Raw genomic sequence first — 16,597 nt, forward strand, 5'->3', positions numbered from 1 at the left:
GAATTTTCTTTCACCAAATAGTCCTCATAAAGAGCAATAATTTCACTTTGCCTTATAATAAGTCCATAAATGGAATTTTCTTTCTCAAAATAGTCCTCATAAAGAGCAGTAATTTCACTTTGCCGTATAATAAGTACATAAATAAAATTTTTGCAATCGTCAAAAAATTCGAATTCGAAATTTTAAAGAATCTCCACATTTCAAATCGCTCTGATTCCGTAAAATAAAATTTTGGAATTATGTCTGCCCATCTATCTGTTTGTCAGCACGATAATTCACAAACGCTTTGAATTAGATGGATTAAATTCCATATAAGATCTATATATAGTAACTGTATATTTCTATAAAATTTTGATGCTATCTTTACAAAAGAGGACTATCTGTCTAATTAATAGAATATAAATTAATATGATAGCTATAAAACAAAGAGAGATACATGATAAAATTTAGAGCATGTATTTAACATCTAAAGAATAAATATGACCAAATGTGGAAAGAAATTTGTCAAGAATTTGACCATCTGTCGGTCTACTTTTTCACATGCATATAATCGCGATAATTGAAAAATGTAACAACTTAAGTAACTGAAATTTGACTGATTGTTTAAGCATTCTATTCTATAAATCTTAAATTTTTGACTCAAAGGATAGACCAGTTGTCAGTTATGGACTTTTACAATCATGTTAATGAGATAACTGAAACACACAATGACTTTAATGTGATCTCGTGACTTCAATTGCAAAAAAGCGCCCAAACTACATATTTGCTTTTCTAAAATTTATGTATTAACCGCATTCGAAAAAAACACCTTTGGAAATTGTCCGTCTGTTTGTCTGGGACAAAGATTACCCATAAACGCTTTCAGCTAAGCGGTTGAAATTTGGTATACTGTCTTAACGCCAAATTTGTAGAATTCTGTCAAATTTTCAGCAAGAGTCGGTCAGAGTAAGTCTGTCTATCCGGCTGTTCGAATATAATTTAACATGATATCTACAAACCGAAGAGAACTAGATGGATGAAATTCAGTACACAGAATTAATATCTATAGACTAATCACCCATCAAATTTTGTGGTAAATCCATCTACGAATTGACTGTTTGTTAGTTTATACTTTCAGAAGCATGTAAACACGATCACTCATAAAAGCAATTACCTAATTTAGTATGGAATTTTGTGACTACAAGTGCAGTTTTATGTCAAATTCTTGTTTCAGTCCATTGAGAAAAACGTGTCTAAAGCCCAAATACGATTTTCGGATAATATTAACCGCATACCAAGGATGAATCTCAAAGTAACTCGACAAGGATGGCACGATATCATCAGTAAAAATGCTAAATTCAAACCAAAAGTTGTACGCCAATGTTATGCAAGTTATAAACCAATAATAATGCAAGTTATAAACCAATAATAATGCAAGTTATAAACCAATATTACGCCAATGTTATGCAAGTTATAAACCAATATTACGCCAATGTTATGCAAGTTATAAACCAATATTACGCCAATGTTATGCAAGTTATAAACCAATATTACGCCAATGTTATGCAAGTTATAAACCAATATTACGCCAATGTTATGCGTTATAAACCAATGTTACGCCAACGTTATGCAAGTTATAAACCAATATTACGCCAATGTTATGCGTTATAAACCAATATTACGCCAATGTTATGCGTTATAAACCAATGTTATCCAAAAGTTGTACGTTAAAACTATTGTACGCCAATTTTATGCAAAGCGTTCTCTTTGATAACACCTATATTAGAGTGTACGAGAAAGTTTTGAAGAGACTGCTCCACTGGTTTGCTCTAAATATCTCATGAAAATAATCTTTACTAAAAAAAAATGTTATACTATATTTTATTTCTGAATCGAATTGTGCATTGTTGAAAGAATGAGTAAATTCTCTGATTAGGAAAACTTTCTTTGCAGTTATTTCTAACAAAGTTTATCAATCTTGAAACTTTAAATTTAAAATATCTTCAATTTGAGATAATAAAAAATTTAAGATATCAACCATTTAAATCTGAAATCTCGTAGATTGATAATGCACTATCTATATTTATTTTACGTTTATAGTCTACTTTTAATTCTGCAGCAGAGATAAAATGAAATCAAAATAAATTCATTTAATATTGTCATAAGGCACGTGTAAAAACACTGTGACTAAAACAATGAAAAGCATTCTGCAAAATGTATTTTAAAGTATTTTGAAAAATGAACTCACATTAGACAAGAAATGTCAGACTAAAACTGATATCACTGAAAAAAAATGTTTAATTACAAAATGGTTTAAAAATTATTTTTATGGAAAAATATGTTTCAAAATTATTCAAAAAAACTTTAAAATTTGGATGAAATTTTACAAATCTAATTAAAAATTGCAAAATATTCTTTTCCTAATAAACCCCTAACACCAAAAAAAAAAAAAAAGAGGATTACATGCAACATTTTGCAATTCTAAGCACAATAGATTCCATAAGAAGCGTTTAAATGATTTTTCAATATATATCCTATTACGTGTTTGCAAGTCATATTGCACATGTTTAACATATATTATCTGACCTTATATAAACAGTTAAAATTTCGGAATTAATTTTAGAGATAAAGCGAATTAAAAGCATTAATAATTCATTGTTGTCTTTAAAGAAAATTGATAAATTCTTATTGTGATAATATAAATAGTAATTGTAATGATAATAAATATTTAAACTTTTATATAAGCAATTTTATGACGAAATTACACAAGTCCGCTTTTACATAAAATCCCAATAGCTTTTGTCAATATGAAATTTTAAAAAAAATCAATCAATTTCAATCTTTTTCATAAATTATATCAATTTTTGTTGAAATAAGTTCCATTTGATTTAAGATTTCGTCAATAGATTTACGTGTTGCATTATTTTATTTTATTTTATTTATATTTTTGTCTTTAGAAAGAAAAAGATATTTTTCTTCTTGCGAAAACGAATCGCAATTGTCTTTGAAAGTTATGCAGTTGCAAAGTTCAGATGGCCTTGTCAGACTTAATAGCCTTTTATAGATATGATTTCATGTTAGATTATAGATCCTTTTTTTTTTTTTTTTGCAAATGATTAAAGGTTGCAGAAAAGATTTTCCTTATCGATAAGCGCATGGCAAATGACTTTGTTTCTACTTTTTATCCTAATAAAAATGTGATTGGTTTTTAAAATCAATCTTACAGTTTTTGAAGATTTGCCAATGCAACATGCAGCTTCTTTTTTTTTCTTTTCTTTTTGTTATTTTAATGCCTAATCTGATGAACTTGATTCTCTTAGAAACGCATGAATTGACGCCTCATAATTTCTGGCCGATTTGCACTAATTGTAAAAAAGGAAAAGGAAATTCTCAAAATAACTGAATCGGATAAAAATCAAGCTTCTATTTCTTTTTCCAGCATAAAAAAAAATGTATAAAACGATTTTCATTTATTCTCTGCATTGGAAAAAAAATTCTTTCATTAAAAATAACTATTTAAATACGACCTTATTAATTATAAAAGTTACTTTATAACTTATTAACCATTTTGTTTGGTTAATAAGTTATAAAGTAAGAAAATAAGTTATAAAGTAAGTTTATATACCAGTTATTGACCGGGAAGAAAATACAGGGTGATTCTTATTGAATCCGAGCAAAATGAATACCATTATACGAATTCTGTAATTGATTTATTAACTGAAATAAATTTAGTCTGAAACTACAATTATACGAGTTTCATCTGGCAACAGTGGAAATTCTTCTAGTAATGAAGTTGACGCTAGGGGCCGCTAGCAAAAAGTGTTCGCCTCCGTCATTATTGAAAAATCATGGCATAAACATTTTTCTGTGGATTTGCAATATAAACTGCAAGTGGATGGTTTCGCGAAGAGAATTGTGTTTACGGCTGAAGCCAAACTTTGCTTATGCAGAATAATTGACCTCCATTAATTATGATTTTGGGGCAAGAAAATTCCACATAGAATAATGGAACTTCAGCATGAATCTCTAGTGATGGACATTTTCAATTCCTTAAACAAATATTGTTATCCAATTTCTTTTCTTTATGGAAAAATCAATTAAAGGTTTATTAACCAAGAGAGTGGTAAATAAACCTTTTAGAGTGGTAAAAATCAAGAGAGTGGTAAATAAACTTATAATTCTTTAATTACGAATATTCCCAAAGTGATTGTTTGAACATCAAGTAATGAGTGTAAGTTTAGTTTAGTTATATTAACGTCCCGTTTTAAAGCAACACTAGGGCTAATTTGGGGGGACCTCGTATTTTGAATTGCGGTCAGATGACGAGGACGACACCTGAGCAGGCATCCCCCCCACTACACCAAACCACGTCAGCGGGAGGATGTTTGGCTCTGACGGATTTAACATGCAACAGACCTCCTTACACTACAGTTCTTCGGTGGAATCCGGTCTCGAATCTGAAACCCTACGGCTCACGAGCCGAGACCTTACCACCAGGTGACTTTATGAGTGTAAAGTCGACTATAAAACGCAATCTTTATCAACATGAAATAAGTTATATTAAGTGAAAATGTGTAAAATAAAGCGTTAAACTCATTTCCACAGCGTTAAACACTAATACTTTCAATTTTATTGCAATTTGTTTCATAACATAAAACATTCTAAAAAATATTGATGAATAAACAGAAGTTTATCGACTATTTATTTGCCTATTAATCAGAGAAATTTTGTTTAAATTCAGTTAACAAGTTTTGAATCAATTAAAAAATTTTGTTAAATTAAAATTAATTATTAAAAATCATTGTGCAAGAGGAATTCAAATCAGGAAAATTTTCCCTTTTCGCTACTTTTAATATTTTAAGAATTTGGACCGTTTTCTAATCTCCATCGGTAAGAATGAACTAAGAAACCCTTAAAAATCAGTGCTTTTTCCTGACAACTTATTGCCTCTGATATTTGATGTACAAATCTACAATTTTGATGTCAAGACTGATTTTTTTAATTTAATTTATTACGTTTATTGCGTTTTGAAGTACCTTTGTTCAAACACACTCGGAAGCATATACTGATATATGGTTTTCTGGTTAACATATTTGATCCAAATTTCGAACACGTTATTTGGAATTTTGTTATAAAAATCATGTGCACAAATTTATACTTCTAGTTTGTATTTTTAATCATCACGTTTAAATACTCATTCATATACAGAAAGACAGAGATAGATTTCTGATAGATTTTTTTTTCTTTCAAATTTTCACTCGGATACCAAAATTTTCTAATGTAAGCCTATATCAAATGTCAAAAAGCTATTTTTTTTGAATTACTGATTGTTTTCAATTTTGTTTTTTAAGAACACGGACTCATAGACACATTTTCGACGTATTTCTTCCAAGATAAATAAAAATTTTCATTTTAACTCTTTAAACATTAAAATGCCCCAAATAACGTTCAACGAAACTACAAAGACCGCCCGAAATGCTGAGATATCATTGTGAATTCCTACGTCAGAATGAATGATTTGAAGATCCTATGTGAGTGCCTTGTTCATTAAAGAGGTTGGCTCAGATGGAATTAGGATATAAAGAGCTTTTCTGAAAACAGTCAAGGGATGTCCGATCATATATTTACTTAGTAATCATCAACGAAGCTAAGATATCTTTTGTTTATGAATACCTTAAGAACATGGTCTATCACTGCGGTTTTTTACGAGGGAATAGAAATTTTTTTTATATATTTGAAAGAGAAACTCAATTCTATTATTATGATATCAAATATCCTAGAAATAAAAAGGTTGAACTAAATTCAATTGTATAGATCGTATCGTTTTGTAATGTTCTCAAACAGACGGAGTGGATGCACTTATAGCAATGATGCTTTCATAGTTAAAGAGGCCTAAAGTGTGATTTTTTTTTTTTTAAATCTTGAGAACATTAAAAAAACTTAAATTTTGAGAACGTTAAAACTATAGCATCTATGCAATCCCTCATTTATATGTTGGTGTTTTTTCAGTAAATAATACATTTTTGTTTGATAGAAATAAAAAAAAATGATAACGACCTATAATTGTAACCTATATTTACTTTTAAAAAATAATATATTTATTAAAAATTCTATGCAATATTAATCTCTGTTCCAGAATAACTCCACTGTTTTTATAATGAATCATTCAAGTTCCAAATTCTTACGTTACGTTGTGCAAGACATAAATGAGCCTTCAGTCTTACCATACCAAAAAGAAATAAATGAGACGCCAGAAAACAGAATTACATCTCTAGAAATACTTCGGAGAGAATTACAAAGTAAGTACTAAAAATATATTGTAACAAATTTGTAATATCGCTTGCCTGCGCAGTAAGTCTCCTGCAAAAAGGATATTTTTGTAGACCTGGTAATGTGCTGCTGAATGATTTACTTACAATACCTCCATCCCCCCACCCAACCTTGGCGCTTATTTGGCGACGAATTTGGTAACTTTGAATTAAAAAAAGGGAAAAATCCTTAATATTCAAAGATTTTGGAGATAGTTCCATTAAGATTCTTGGCGGGCATTTGAAGACTTGGCGACAAAAGTGAAAAACCCTGAAAATTCGAGAATCTTGACGATATCTCTTAGAAATCACTTTCCACCCGTTTGTTCCAAAACATTCGATACTTTGTTATGAGACCTATAAATAGTGGAAGCGCAAAGACGCGAGTCTGTCAGTAATATTCCAGTCCAGAGTAGTCAGTTGAATTGAACTCAAACAAGAATTTGAGCCAAATCAAATCTAAAAAAAAAAATCTGAGCTGTTGGGATGGTTTAATAGCGATTTTCTGCTTAAGTACTGCTGTTTACTGAAACTGCTGTTCTTGTGCACGCTTCGATTGTGTTTTGTTACTGAGTGTTCTTATCTTCGTGTAGAATAAATCGTCTTTATTTGTTATTGCTTTGTTGGACTTTTAACCGTGCAATTCATGGACAAGGTTTTGTCTTTTTTCGTAACAATATTGTCTATCTTAAAAAATAATTTTCAATAAGCATAAAATATATGTAGTGATTGGATTTTGAAGCGTTAGGAAATAAACGTTCATAGATGGCGCTAGACCACTAGCGCGAGTGTAATTAAAAGAGTGATGTCATTCGAGTGTTTGCTCTTGGAGGAGAAGGAGTTACTGAGCAGAGTAACTCGAACGAATCTGCAATAAATTTGTTAAGTTTTCTATTTGCCTAATTTTTTTCAAAGCACTCACGAACCAGCCACGATAATATATATGTTAAAATAAATATAAAATAAGATATAATCGAATGTAAATTTTTCCTAGTTCTTTTTATTATATATATATATTTACTAATAATGTTTTTTAATCCAAGTTCAGTAAAAAAAATTTAAGATGACATACAAGATTATTTTTTTCTACATACTATATCTAAGATATGTATTCGTTTTTAATTAAGTACTCCAATGTAAAACTTTAAAGCAATGAAAATTCGAAGCGATTTTATTTTATTATTCTATATATGCTAATCCATATATTTATTAGGTATATCCAAGAATCGTACATTAACAATCTTATTAGATTAGATATAAGTAGCAATCCAAGAGGGACCAATGTATAGCGATGATTCTCTGAGGATATACTAGTAATAGTGTTATAGATTTAATTTCTTATTTCAGTAATCTATATTCTCTACAGTTTAAATTGAATCAAGAATTACTCTTAACAATCATGCTCGATTATTAGATATAAATCAGATATCCAGGAAAAACCAAGTTATAACAATGATTTATTAAGGAATGCTAGTCATGACATTATAAATCATAGTTTTGCCTCTTTATTACAAATATTTTCATCGTATTTGTTAAGCATACAAATTTGTCATATTTGTTAATCACATTTGTTATTAACCAAATCGAAAATCCCTTGTTTGAATCCCTGCCTGAGGGTGACCCTTGAGAAAGTCTTCATGACGGATTCTTAATTTCTTCCTTTTTGATTCTATATTTATTCTTTTTACTAATATTAACTTGGTATTTTTACTAATTTGGCTAAGTTCGTCTGTGTTTTAATAGTAGCAGCATTAGCGCTCTCTAAATACAATGGTATCTTTTTTAGTTTGATTGAGAAATTATTTTTTACTTTTTCAGTTTGTTTTCAGAAATCTTAATTTAGCCCATACTAAGTTCAATCTCTTATTTCTTGATCCAATTTCACTTTCTCTACGTAATTAATTCAAGAGAAGCTTTATAAAATTGTAGAATCGGCTAAACGCCGACACATTCTCACGTTCCGCGTGAAGGGCTAGAAAAATGTCGCAAGCGCATTCTCTTTTAAAGATCCCTGTGTTTCCCTTATTTGTGATTGACATGCGTCAGAATTCCCTATCAGAATCTTAATAATATATTAGTACTGTAAAAAAATATTTTCTCTATCCATATCTCATATTATATAAGACGAGGGATAATTTATTTCGCTCTTCTTCCCGGCTTCTGCTTTTGCAACGTGCTGTGACGGACGTGCCTTGCTCGCGCCTATCTTGTAACTAATCATATATATATATATATATATATATATATATATATATATATATATATATATATATATATATATATATATATATATATATATACAGGATGGTCAAAAAAAAACTTCCCCTATATATGAAATCCTAGCGACCTATCGGCTCAACCAATCGAACCAAAATTTCAGACATGGTTGTTTGAAGGTATGCGCTCGAGATTGTGATGATTCTAAACAATGCAGAACCCACGGTTACGGTTACAGTGAGAGAATTTTGAAATTTTCGAATGGCAACACCCACTTTTTCCTTGCGCAAATTGATCAGCGTATTGAAAAACCACAAATAGCGTTGGAACGATTAGCGTGTGACGAAAATTAGCGTGTGACGTAAAGCATTTGCAAAGAAGAGCATTATAAAGGACTAATGACAACACCGAGAGGAAAGAGAAAAAAAGATTTTAATAGGAATTGAAAGTTATAATTACAGGTTTTCAACGTGTTCACCTTCGCAGGCGACAACGCATTGCATTCGGGAGATTGTGGACAACAATGCCGAACGTAACATGAAAGGAGGAATCTACATAACTTCACGTGTTATGGCATCTTGCAATTCTGACACATCTCGTGGACCAGGCGTGTACACTTTAGATTTGAGATAACCCCAGAACCAGAAATCCATAGGAGTGAGTCGGGGGATCGCGGTGGCCAAGAAACTGCAAAGTTACTAGAGATGACTCTATCACCAAAGTGTTGTTGCAGCACTGGTCGAACACATTGGGCGACATGTGGAGGAGCCTAATCTTGCATCCATACAATGTCCCTAATGACATTTCGTTGCTGCAATTCAGGAATAACGGAATTCTGCAACTGTGTCAGAATTGCAAGATGCGATAACACGTGAAGTTATGCAGATTCCTCCTTTCATGTTACGTTCGGCATTGTTGTCCACAATCTTTCGAATGCAATGCATTGTCACCTGCGAAGATGACCATTTTGAAAACCTGTAATTATAACTTTCAATTCCAATAAAAACTTCTTTTCTCTTTCCTCACTGTGTTGTCATTAGTCCTTTATAATGCTTCTCTTTGCAAATGCTTTACGGCGGCAATTTTCGTCACACGCTAATCGTTCCAACGCCATTTGAGGTTTTTCAATACGTGGATCAATTTGGGCAAGGAAAAAGTGGGTGTTACCATTCGAAAATTTCAAAATTTTCTCACTGTAACCGTAACCGTGGGTTCTGCATTGTTTAAAATCATCACAATCTCGAGCGCATACCTTCAAACAACCATGTCTGAAATTTTGGTTCGATTGGTTGAGCGGATAGGCCGCTAGGGTTTCATATATAGGGGAAGTTTTTTTTTTTTTTGACCACCCTGTATATGTATATATATATATATATATATATATATATATATATATATATATATATATATATATATATATATATATATATATATATATATATATATATATATATATATATATATATATATATATATATATATATATATATATATATATATATATTGGAAAACAAATCACAACATAATAATACTGCTTTTCATTCTCTCATTCCAGGTTTTAAGGACTTTGAAATATGCATGGATGAAGAATTTCTACTTCGTTACCTGAGGGTTTCTAAATTCGATACAGAAAGAGCAATTCAACGAGTGTTAAATTATTATCGAAAAGCCGATGCTTTAATAGAAATGTACAAGAAAGTGACTTTTCCACTTCAAAAAGCTGAAAGTTTAGGTCATCTATTTATTTCTCCATATAGATGTCAGAATAACTCATTTCTTGTTCTTGGAAATGGCGGTAAATCCTAATTTTTGTACTTTTTGTTTAACTTGTATTTCCGTTTGTAAAATACAAAACTTTTGTTTTCATTTACTTCCTATCTTGCTGGATGTATGATTTTGTTCATTTGTGCATCCTCAATGAAACTATATTATTTTAACATGTTCAAAACTACATCATCAATTAAGCATTAATTATAGCAACTTTTTGCTATTCTCATGGCTCCACCTGGTAGTAATTTTCAAAAATAAGAGGTATTTAATATATTTAATTATGATTACTTTTGAAAAATACAAGACTATTTTTCATTTACTTACGATTATGCTAGATGCATAATTTTGTACATTTGTGAATCCTCAATGAAACTATATTATTTTAACATTTTCAAAACTACATTATCAATTAAGCATTTATTAGAGGTAATTTTTGATATTCTGGTGGCTCCATCTAGTAGTAATTTTCAGAAATAAGAGGTATTTAATATCTTTAACTATGATTTTTTCAAAACTTCTTTATTGCATTATTTATTCACGAAAAATAACAGGTTCAAAATAACTCAAATTTATCTTCGAGATTTTTTTCCCTAGAAATTTTAAAACTCGTTAATGGCATTTAAAATTCGCTTCGAAATTACTTCTTTTATGAATAAAATTTCATGTCACTATTTCACTTTTATGAAAATTAGTTAACATAATTATAACATTTAATCAATATTTGTTTCAAGAAAAAATTTCAATGTACGCAGAAGACCAAAAATGCCGACATGCCATATATATTTTTAGTTAACAAGCGCTTTTGGAAGATAAATGAATAGCGCCATCTAGGTGATTAATTAGGAAATAGTTGAATAAGTAATCCCAATTCTATCTTTCATTTAGAACTGTGCCGTAGACAGTAACACATAATGATTAAAAACAAAGAAGATAATTTTTTAAAGTAATTATTGCAGGTTAAAATGTTAATAAATAATTGTTTTAACAATCTTTTTAACTAAATTTATTATATCTGTAAAAATAACCTTGAGGGAAATTTATATTCAGTTTACGAAATGGAACAAAAGAATGAGAGATTACATATTCTAATTTTAATTTATAGAAAATTAAGGGAAATTTTGACATTTACTTACAATAAATTACACAAATATTACAGCACAAAATAATTTTTTTCTCATTTTAAAAATTAAAAAAAAAAAATTTTAATGCAGTTTTTTTTTCTTCTAATTTTCGATAATTTTTAAAAATATTTTCTAGTATATTTTTAAAAATTAATCGCACTGTTGCAATGAAACTCAAGTCACTATTATTATTTTTCAATCATTTATAAGTCCTTTAACAAAATTATGATATAATGGGACTGGACTCTGTTGGGCTGGTTCAGATGTACAAAACAAAGTGACTATCAAAATAACACGGTTTACTGTTTGACAGATCACGATTCTTAAAAATATATCTTTGAGAGAAACATGAACACTGTATTATGCATAAGAAATTCAACAGAAATCAAAATCAACTAATATTCCATGAGAACCAGTTGGTCGCTAAAAGCAGCTAGTAAATTTTAAAAAAATCGAATTGTACACGTTTTTGATGCCTACAACATGAATCGAAATGAAGAATCTAGATGAAAAATAACTGTAGGAAATAATTTTTATGAATTACAACGAGTTTTCTTTTTAAGTAGATGCTGTCATACTATTAGAAAAATACTCTACGTATTAACTTATTTGTTTATAATAACGAGTAGAAATTAAACATTTTATTTCATCATAATAAAAGTTTTATTTCCTATTTAATTGAAATATGATTTTATTAGATTTCTTACTAGAAATATGTTGTTGTTTATAATGGCACTTGCCATGGAGAAGCTCGCTTACGAAGTCAGCGATTTTAAGCCAAGGGAGCGTCTCTTGTTTTAGCAGTGCTAACTAGGGCCAAGAGTACGTCTTAGCTACTCACGCATCACATTCGCTTGTACAACCCCTTTTTACAGGGGGGCACATTCACACATCTCGCAGATAAAACAGATGAAAAACAACCATGCCCGAACCGGAACTTGAACCAAGAACTTTTGTTTTAGACACGTTTTTCTTAAAAGATTGAAAAATGTTGACACAAAATCGCACTTGTAGTCACAATATATACCAAATACATACCAAACCTGATATATTTAAGTCATTGCGATTTTGAATTAATGCGTTTACATGTTTCTAGAAGTAGAGTCCGGCAGACAGTCAAGCTTTAATTGGATTTGTCTCAAAATTTGGCAAATGTCTGTACTTAGATATTAAATCTGGGTTTCGAATCTTATTTACATAGTTCTTTTCATTTTGTAATTATTGTGCTAACTTATATTCCAACAGTGAGACAAAAGGACTTCCTCAGAACGGTTTGCTCAAAGTTTGATAGATATTTGCAAATTTGGTGTTAAGACTGTATACCACTTTTCAACCATTTAGTTAAAATCGTTTTTGAGTTATCTTTGTTCACAAACAGATAGTTTAGTTTAGTTTAGTTATATTAATGTCCCGTTTGAAGCAACACTAGGGTTATTTTGGGACGGACCTCGTCATTTTGAACCGCGGTCAGATGACGAGGACGACACCTGAGCTGGCACCACCCTCTCCACACCACACCACACCAACGGGAGGACGTTTGGTCAGGACGGATTTAACGTGCAACATACCCCCTTACACGATGGTTCTTCGGTGGAACCGGGTCTCGAACCTGAAACCCTCCGGTTCCAAAGCCGAGACCTTACCACCAGGCCACCGCGGCCCTCAGAAACAGAGAGATAGACGAACAGACATTTTCCAAAAATGTGTTTTTCGAATTTAGAATGGTATAAAACGTGGAGATTCTTCAAAATATCGAGTTCGAATTTTTTGACGATTACTATATTGTCACGTAGATTCTTTAGTGTGGAACTCAATGACACACACAAGAAGTAGAGCTAAACCAATTTATTAACTCAACTCTCAACTGAGAACACAGTGACTGACAGATCTTCTGCTTTTATACTAGCAGGGAAAGTTCCAGAATACTTTACTGGAGACAGTAAGAAAAGTCCAGAACACTTGTCTGGTAAACTAAAGAAATGTCCAGAATCTTCTGGAACATGAAATAAAGGAAAAATAAAATCAAGGAATTAAATATGGACACAAACAGTGAATCGCATTGCCTCTAGCGGGATTCGAACTTACGATCTCCTTGATTCTGAGAACAGTGCTATGACCATTCGACCATGGAGAATGGTCAGAGGCCGTTTTCAATGCGGCAATATTTTCTTTATATTGCATATTCGAGAAAGTAAAAATGTTTGTAAAATAATAAATCTTAGCACTTTTATGGATTTATAAGAACAATTCTAATTTCAAAATCAAAATCATTGTTGACTTTAATTACTGGTATAAATTTAATATTTCATACTACATTTTTAAAAATATTCTGTTATTTTAAATTTTCTTATTCAAATTCCAAACATACTTATGTAGATTATAATTTATCTTTCAAGTTTCTTTCTTTTTCTTTCCAGGTATTGTAGATTACAAAAAGTTCACCTTTGCAGAACGTTTCTATTTAGAAATATTATTTGTTCATGAAATTATTGAAAATCCAGTCAATCAAATTTGTGGGGGAACATATATTTTTGATTACGAAGGATTTAATATCCATGGCTTTCTGGCGTTGACACCCGGATGGGTACGAACGTTTCTAGATTTCTTATTGGTAAGAAGAAAAAAACTGCCATCGCTTTTCACTTTTTTGGGTTTGTTTTCTTTTATAGGCTTTAAATCTGAACTATTTTTTATTCGAATGTGTTAACAATAATATATTTTTATGCCCATAATGTACTCTGCAGGCTGAAGACAAAGATACAATTGCCTAACTCGAATTTTTCATAGACGATAAATTGCTAAATATGGTAACCTAACAATTTAAATAATTGATATTTGGCGTATTTTCAACTGTTTCGCACGGTTTGGCAAAGATTGGCGAAAAAATTGCAGTATTTTCTTTAGTTTTATGAGTTCGCATTAACCCATTTTGTAATAAATCATTGCGTCCTAAACATTGCATTTATGTATAAAACGCAATATTCCTTATTATTGTAATCATATTCCCTGCATATAATTTTGATCTTTTAAGGAGTAGGAAAACTTTATTTTTCTTCACGAAAATACCTAAAAGTTATATAAATTATTATAAGAAGGGGGTAAAAAAACTTTTAGAACTCATGCTGCCATCTATTGTTTTTATTAAATACTAAAGATTTTTTTTATAAAGTACCAGAAGAATAATGCTTGGGTTAAAAAAAAAGTTCTAAAAAAGGTACTTTCGTATGGAATCTTCCTCAATTAAAGAATTAAAAATTAAGAGACATATTTGAACAAAATTTGAAATTGAACCATACGTTTCCATCCTGAGGAGCATATAAATTAGAAAAAGAAGAAAAAAAGGATAGTGAAGACATGGAAAATTAGAAAACTATGTTTTACCAATCAAGTATTGGTGGTTCTGATTTCAATACCACTAAAAAAATGAATGTCTTGAATCGGAGTCTCATGATGAAAAAAAAGTATGGCATCTTATCGTGGTCAAAGCGACATGGAAGAATTCTGGTTTTACTTCAGTATTTCTGTCACTCCTAATAAGTTTTATATTTCCTGTTTATTTTTATTTCAGAGTTTATGTTGCATCTTATTCCAGCTTGGAATCTAGCAATCCAATTTATTTAAGTAGAATATATTGCATTTGCTTTCAGAAAAGAATCTTGTAAGTTAAGTTATTCATCTCCTTGATGTACGGATCATTTGATTAATTTCAGTCTACTTCATTTGTAAATACTCTGATCATTTTCTATCATCATTATGTAAATATTCCTATGAAATTCTCTGTCTTGTGAAGTCCAAAACGAAAATAGAATTCCGAGTCATGACAAGTACATAGGAGTTTGCCATCCAACTGATTTGCCAGAACTCCATTTTATTTGTGTTCAGAATTAAGGAATGTCACGTCTAATTCATATATATTTTTGAACTTCAACTTTAAGGATGTATACATAAATTTACCTGTGGCTTTTTTTTTTGGTTTTGATTAAAACGAGAGCTTGAAAGAAAGAAGAATGAATAGCTAACTTCTTTCTTTCTATTCTTGTTCCTTCATTCCAATTTTTGAAGGAAAGCAACAGATTATTATCAAACAGGAAATTTTTGTCCCCGAATTTATGTGTCACGATGTCCTTAACTCACTAAACAACTGATGGACATTAATTACGTAATATTTCTAGACAAATACATATAATTAAAGAGAAAGGTTCAGAAAGGTGTAATTCCAACTTTACCAATTTTCTGAAAACAATAAAATTGTTTTTAAAAAGCTTAATTTCAACAAAACTATTCTTTTTTTATCACATTTTAAGTAAATATTTTCCCCTCGAAAATATGTTTTTTTCAGTTACATTGCTGATGGGATGCATCTTTCTTCCCATATAATGCATGGTCTGTCTTTTTCTAGAAAAGAGGTTTAACAAAATATATCTATATATCTCTATATAGATATAGATATGTTTTCATTATATTTTATTTAAATAAATTTTTATTAGAAGCAGCATAAATTATGCCTTAACAAACTGAAAGACACATTTTTCAACTGCCACATTTTCCCTCTGTAATATTTTACTCATTTGATGAATTGTTCAGAAATAGCCTATCATAAAATCTGATATCATTTAATTTCAATTTATTACTGGCTAGTTACATTTCATTTTTATATTTTTCAATTTTCAGTGACAATTGCTACTCGCTAGATCAATGTGTATGCTAGATACAAGAAGGATATAAATTTTTAAATGCTAAGAAGAGGAAGAAGGTTTCCTGAAGGTTGTGGATAGCTTTCAATTTATCCCTTGCTTGTTACATCTCATTTTTATATTTTTCAATTTTCAGTGACAATTGCTACTCGCTAGATCAATGTGTATGCTAGATACAAGAAGGATATAAATTTTTAAATGCTAAGAAGAGGAAGAAGGTTTCCTGAAGGTTGTGGATAGCTTTCAATTTATCCCTTGCTTGTTACATCTCATTTTTATATTTTTCAATTTTCAGTGACAATTGCTACTCGCTAGATCAATGTGTATGCTAGATACAAGAAGGATATAAATTTTTAAATGCTAAGAAGAGGAAGAAGGTTTCCTGAAGGTTGTGGATAGCTTTCAATTTATCCCTTGCTTGTTACATCTCATTTTTATATTTTTCAATTTTCAGTGACAATTGCTACTCGCTAGATCAATGTGTATGCTAGATACAAGAAGGATATAA

General features: G+C 30.3%; 1 protein-coding gene across 4 annotated transcripts in view; it reads left to right on the forward strand.

Moving 5' to 3' along the window:
* LOC129976003 (alpha-tocopherol transfer protein-like) overlaps positions 1-16,597 on the forward strand; it is a 41,737-nt gene that overhangs the window by 9,320 nt on the left and 15,820 nt on the right. For 3 of the 4 annotated variants that reach the window (XM_056089329.1, XM_056089331.1, XM_056089328.1), the window contains exons 2-4: positions 6,116-6,278; positions 10,060-10,299; positions 13,813-14,006. In XM_056089329.1, the coding sequence (XP_055945304.1) occupies positions 6,137-6,278; positions 10,060-10,299; positions 13,813-14,006 (576 nt within the window). In that variant the 5' untranslated portion in view covers positions 6,116-6,136. The remainder of the gene's footprint in view (positions 1-6,115; positions 6,279-10,059; positions 10,300-13,812; positions 14,007-16,597) is intronic. The other variant, XM_056089330.1, reaches the window with a different exon arrangement.

Source organism: Argiope bruennichi, chromosome 7 (genome assembly GCF_947563725.1).
Source record: "Argiope bruennichi chromosome 7, qqArgBrue1.1, whole genome shotgun sequence".
In the NCBI taxonomy this organism is placed as follows: domain Eukaryota; kingdom Metazoa; phylum Arthropoda; class Arachnida; order Araneae; family Araneidae; genus Argiope; species Argiope bruennichi.